The sequence below is a fragment of the Rhineura floridana genome, chromosome 1 (genome assembly GCF_030035675.1).
Source record: "Rhineura floridana isolate rRhiFlo1 chromosome 1, rRhiFlo1.hap2, whole genome shotgun sequence".
Lineage (NCBI taxonomy): Eukaryota > Metazoa > Chordata > Lepidosauria > Squamata > Rhineuridae > Rhineura > Rhineura floridana.
This window is the reverse complement of record NC_084480.1, coordinates 85319261-85325451: the sequence shown is the minus strand read 5'-3', so window position 1 is coordinate 85325451 and position 6191 is coordinate 85319261. Positions and strand designations below refer to the sequence as shown.

Here is a 6191-nt window from a genome sequence, read left to right as displayed (position 1 = left end):
TCCAGCAATGGCATTCAGAAGCATACTGCCTCCAACCAAACAGGCACAGCATTGCCATCATAGCCTAGAACTTCATCTCTCATCACCACTATCTGAATCCTCAGACTCCTTTCCCAGAAGTTTGTTACCTACAGTTTATGGAAGTTTTTTTTTTTTTTTAAGTGCTTGAAATATCAAAACTTGCAATGTCTGGGTATTCCTGCATATTACATGTTAGGTGAGGCACAAAGAGTATTGAAAACCACAGGGAAAAACTTACATTAATAAAAAAAGGCTGATTTAGGCAACCACATTAATTCACTCCCATTTATTGCAGTGATCCCTCCTCAATTACAGAGTAGTAACTGCAATACTTAAGTTGTTAAAACATTAGAAAATCCACTGTATGTGACAGTTACAGTACAACATCATCAAAATATGACATGACGTCTTCAAACTGTGGATAGTACCAACCAAAGCTCAATCCTTAAATTAAGACCATAGTTCATTTTTAAATAAACAGAAAAGCATATAAAACAAATTATGTAAAAAGTAAAGTCTAATACAAACATAATGAAATGAATAAATAATTGATTTGTTTAGCTACTTTCTAAAGAATTCCTGATTTGATAAAATGAAGTTTCATCTACAGAAATGGTATTGCTGAGTGTCAATGGAAAACAATTATTTCAAATCATTACTGATTGGAACTGAAGAAAACATGATGCCAAAAAGAAAATTTCAGTTCATACTAAATAGAAATTGGAATGGCTATATATCATAAACTTGCCTCTTGCTAACAAGTTATAGTTTAAGTTTACTGAAGCATTATAATAAATTTTACAATGGTTGATTTTCTGTGTGTGTGTGTGAGAGAGTGAGATACTGAGAATTCTCATGTGAGAAGCAACCATTAGTACAGAATACATTTTGCTCCCATCCATATTTAAATCAATTTTATATTTTTACACAACACACACACACACATTTCATTTGGGTCCTTTTGTAAACAACAAGCAGAATTTTCCTAAATGGCAAAATTTTGAGTAAGTGTACCAGTATACCTTTTCCTGATAGCAGCACTAAGTTCATGCCCTGTTGTCTGTAGATAAACAATAGAAATGGAATTTCAGATTCATTAAATAATTTTATGTCCCCTACCATTATGCCAATAAGCACTGCAAACTTGTAGTTATCAATGCTATTACACACTGGGAATGTTTTTTAGAAAAAAAATGCTCTTGTTATAAAAGTTTCAATTTCCTATGAGGACTGGGTACTGGCATTGATTTACTCTACCTGGCAGCCAATTTGTATTGCACATCTGAAAAAGGGAGAACACAATAAACACTGGTAAGACAGTGAGAGTTTGAACTTACTAGAATGCAAATCACCATCTGCAAGAATCACCTTGTCTCAGTAACTGGGACTTCCAAAATATATTTTTTGTTTACTTTGATCTTGTCTAGCATAAAATCTTGTGTATTTATATTCTGTATCTTCAATATCAAACAATGAAAATATCAAACAATGTTCAATCTAGCCCGTATTACCCCATATCAACGCCAAGAGAATGAAAAAGGGGTTTAGGCAACTCTTACAGTTAACAGGCATAAGCACTATTACAAACTAGTGAATAAAACCTCAAGTGATTCTTCAGTAAGCAGAGTAAAAAAATATAAAGCAGTCGAACCATGCACACATACACACAAATTAAGGGCACACGAATTGGCAGTTCTTCAATACACAAGGTCATCATATACAAATTAAAATATACGGTCAAGAGGATCAAACCTGAGTATTTAACAAGACTAAACATAGATGCTGACAACTTAATAAATTGCCCTTGGGACGCCTCTAATAAAAATGTGGTCCCATTTAAGTAGATGAACATACTATTAAACTTCATGTAGACAGTCCTTGAAAGACTGAAGTATCCTGTTAGATGGCATCACATCAACATTCCCATCATTTACAGCATCCTATAACAGAACTGCAGCTTCACAGCACAGCTGCAGAGAGAAGTCTGGTCCACTAACCTTCAACCAAGGTAGCTCAATGGAAAAAACAGGTATGATGCAATCTGAGAAGAGGGTCCTCTCATAATTAATATACTTTAGCTTTATTAAGTGGTAAAAAATGAATAATATAGATGTTAATGTAACAAATTTGGTTTTTATTACAGCCAACTTGCCCCACTTTTTAGCTTTGTCTCGGATGAAAACAGGTATCTTTAAAAAACAAAACATACACACCATTCGAAACAATAGGAAACAAACAACAAAAAACTAATACCTTGATGGAAGACCAGAACGCAGCATTTTTATTAAGATGGAAGAGTCTCGAAACTAAAATAAGTCTAGCTAATGGCAGACTGATATTCTTTATAAATTTACAAAATAGGGAATATGGATGTGAAATTTGGTTAACTTCAGAAGGCACCTCAAGGCTAAAAGGCTTTTATAAATCTATAATCCTTTCATTGATCAAAAATAAACACTTTTATTGCTGCTGCTCAAGTAGCAAAGAAAAACCTGTTTATTCATTCTTCAGTCCAACAAGAAATCTTCTCCCATTAAGCAAGATTAAATTACAAAAGAATTAGAAGAAAACTGAAGCTTTCACAACTCTAGGAGTATAGTGACTTTCCTTGTGTGCTTTCAAGTCAGTGGAATAGTGAAAGAGTAGTCACTTTTTGCCTGTGTGTGATGTTAATATTTTAATCAAACATCTCAGTCTCTCCCCTTTAGGCACTGAAGTACCATTTCTTCATAGCTGCATATCATGCAGTAGTGCTTAGGAATAGAAAGTAAGAACACTCTGATGATTCCCACGAACAAGGAGAACTGGTGGCAGGTCCTTTGAAAGAGCTTCTATCCAGGCCATGTATAGAGCACTTGATACCGCACTTTTTCGTGCAACTGGCAAACTTCTGAAACCGAAACAGAGAAATAAACCAGATATTATGTCAGGGTAACAGCACAACTGGATCAGTTAAAGGAAATATTTCAAAATCATTGAGATGGACAGCTACTATTTACATTTTATTAAATAAGCTAGTTTTACATTGATTTGTCACCCAAACTATTTTTGCTGCTAAATAATGCTTAGTACTATATAGTGCCTAACAGAATTAGTCATATAGCAGACCACATTAGCCTTTGGAGAAATGTATTCCAAATTCCTCTGATATACTGCTTTTGCTACTATCCAATACAAGGCTGTAATCCTGTATGGGCTTAACTGGGAGTAACGCACACAGAATTCAGCTGGACTTACACACCTGGAAATATGCACAGAATTAGGCCATTTCATTATTAATTGAAAAAATTATATCCTACTCTTCATTGTTACTGACTTCAAGGTGGGCTACAAATATAGAAAAACAATAAATACCATAATCCTCAAGGAGCAGATAAAACCATCTCCATTATATTTGCCACTGATTATCTGAAGCAATGTACTCTATCTTTCAAATGATTGTTTTCTGCTCCTTTGCGGCCTTTCCTGTGCCTCCAAAAATCTGCTCCAGAAGCTTGGGGTATCCTCTGAAACAGCAGAGGTCAGAGGTGGGGAACCTTTTTGGCTCTGGGGGCCAGATAACCCTGTGGGCTAACTTTTACAGGTGGGTGGAGTAACCCACATGCCAATCACATGGTGTAATAATGATGCCGCATGATTGACAGGTGGCTTGTCCCATCCACCTGCCAAAATCCCTTGCTTATAAAGGGCTTCACAAGTCTCCTCACGTTTTTCCTATTCACCTCCAACTTTCGGATGAGGAAAGGAGAAGCACTAAGAGGCTTCAAAGAGCAGTGCTGGGAGAGAGAAGTGGTTTCAACTGCATAGAAACTGCTTCCCCCTCCTTGAGCAGGGAAAGAAGCTTTGCAAGTGTCCCCATGTTTCACCTTTCCACCTCCGACATTGACTTTCCTTCTCAAAGCACTTCTTTTCTTGCTCAAGGAGGGGGAAGAAGTTTCCATTCAACAGAAACTGCTTTTCCCTCCTGGCACTGCTCTTTGAAGCCTCCCTGCACTTCTGGTTTTCACCCCTGATGTGGAGGTGTAAAAGCAAAGCATGGAGAGGCTCACAAAGCTCTTTGCAAGGCTTCTGCACATCTCCTGGAAAGGAGCCTCATGGGGCAGCTTCAAAGAGCAGTGCTGGGAGAGAAAGGCATTTCCACTGAATGGAAAGAGCTTTGCCCACCTTGAACAAGGCACATGTAGCTCATCAGCTGAGGGAAAGTTGGGAGCGTGCCTTGCTCCAGCAAAAAAACAACTAGGGGCCCATTTTAAGCTTCCAATTGTTCCTCTGAAGCCCTGGCGTTACCTGCCCCACGCCTGATATTATGTGTGGGCAGATGGATGTGGCTTCCCTAAAATGGCCTTGGGGGCCAAATGAGGAGGCTTGGTGGCCAAGTCTGATCTACGGGCTGAAGGATGCAGGGGGAAGGGGAAATAGGTTAAAATGGCCTCCCACCTGGCTGCCCACAGAAGCATCTAAGTTTACAGAGCAGGATCCTCTGCTGGATCCAACACACTGTATCCAACACTGTGTTCTCAAAAACGGCTATCCAACTAAGTTATACTCAGAGTAGACCCACTGAAATTAATGCAGATAAGTAACAAGTCCATCTATTTCAATGGGTCTGTGCTGAGTAAAACACTGGATATCACCTAAGAGAAAGCGCTCCATAAGCTTAGTGACCTATGGCTGCACTTTACTTATGGCGCACTAGTGACCTTTTAATTCCCACAGCATAAGAATTCATAAATGTTTTCAAGCATCTCATGTTCATTGCCCAGGTGACTATTTTCTAGGGGAAGACCAGGTATCTGAGGTCTTCTTGTGTTATTAGGAGAATGTGATGTTCCTGTAGGTTAAGCATCTGTAAATATGGTAAGTGTGGGTCTATTAGGTGATGTATGGTAATTGACTGATGGTAAGACGTGAGTGAGAGGGTGAAGTATGCTGGATGATGATTGGCTGAGTGGCTGGCTGGCTGAAGGTATAAACGGAGGTTTGTGAGTGATGGGGGGGTTGAGTCGGTTAAGGAAGAAAAGTTGTTGAATTGGTTGGAATGAGGTCGTTTGGTGAGGGTTGGTTGGCAGAGTTCTGAGGGAAGTTTGGATTGTATTTGGCTGATACTTAAAGAGTATATATATGAACAGAAACATAAAGAGTGACCATATATGAAACCATACACTTGTGAAACATTCCTAAAGTAATCTTGTTATTTCCTGTTGTTAGTAAATAAATACTTATTTGGTTTACCAAAGGCCTGATCCTTGGCTGGGGGAATATACAGACCAGAAGGGAGGGCAAGGTAATTACCAAGGCTGAACAGAAACAGTATCTAATGGTGGCAGCAGTGAAGGGAGATATTGTAACAAGTCAAGTATCCAGAGCAACCCAGAGTTGTATGCGTTATCTATAAAGATACAAGGGGGTTGGGAACAGCATACGCAGTCACAAAGTAACAAGCTATAGAGAGACTGAGGCAAGGTCTCTGGGAGTATTGGTTACAGAAAGTGACTGGTGGTGCCGCCTAGCAGAGGGATCTAGTGAGATCTGTGCTAGAGCGGAGTGAGAAACCATATAAAGGACGGTCCGGACTGGTGGTGTCCCTGGTGGTGCCTAGTGAAAGGCAGTAGCCACAAGCAGGTGGGAACCTGACAGGGAGAACCAGGGAAGGACATCACAGAGAACTTTGTAGTGTCAATGTTATAACCATTTTAGCATTATCATTATTATAGGCACATGTTTTTGAAAACCTAGCTAGGTATTCGCCCCACAGATACTCTGTTGCCATCTTCTGGCCAAGAAAAGACAGCCCAAACATTGCATCTTATCTTAAACAGAGGAGTGTCCAGTTTGTGAAGTTCCACTCTGTGCAACCCTGAAACCAAGCCAGTACCTTTCTGTAACACTGAAAGTATTGATAACAGTTTCCAAGCAGTATTATGCTGTTTCTAAACATTTGGTTTTGATGCCAAGAACCACAGAAAGCTGTACTTACATAACTATTAGATTAGCTGTGCTTGAATGTTCTTTCAGTAATTCATTTAACCTAATCTGGCGGTAGCTCTGCAATTAAAATGAAAACATTGTTGATGTAAGACAAAGACTAAATAGCAATTTTTAAAAATCAGGAAGTAGCAGATTTACAGATGTAGGAATTCCAAACTAACTGAATGCTACAGAAAGGTCAA

The 6191-nt window shown here is 38.9% G+C and overlaps 1 protein-coding gene across 1 annotated transcript in view; it reads right to left on the bottom strand.

Annotated features, from left to right (window-relative positions):
• Positions 1 to 292: 292 nt before the first annotated feature.
• Positions 293 to 6191, bottom strand: part of SLC12A2 (solute carrier family 12 member 2) — a 96723-nt gene continuing 90824 nt past the window's right edge. The window contains exons 26-27 of the mRNA XM_061625298.1: positions 5999 to 6066; positions 293 to 2911 (exon numbers count right to left, since the gene is read on the bottom strand). Coding sequence (XP_061481282.1) covers positions 2776 to 2911; positions 5999 to 6066 — 204 coding nt within the window. The 3' untranslated portion in view covers positions 293 to 2775. The remainder of the gene's footprint in view (positions 2912 to 5998; positions 6067 to 6191) is intronic.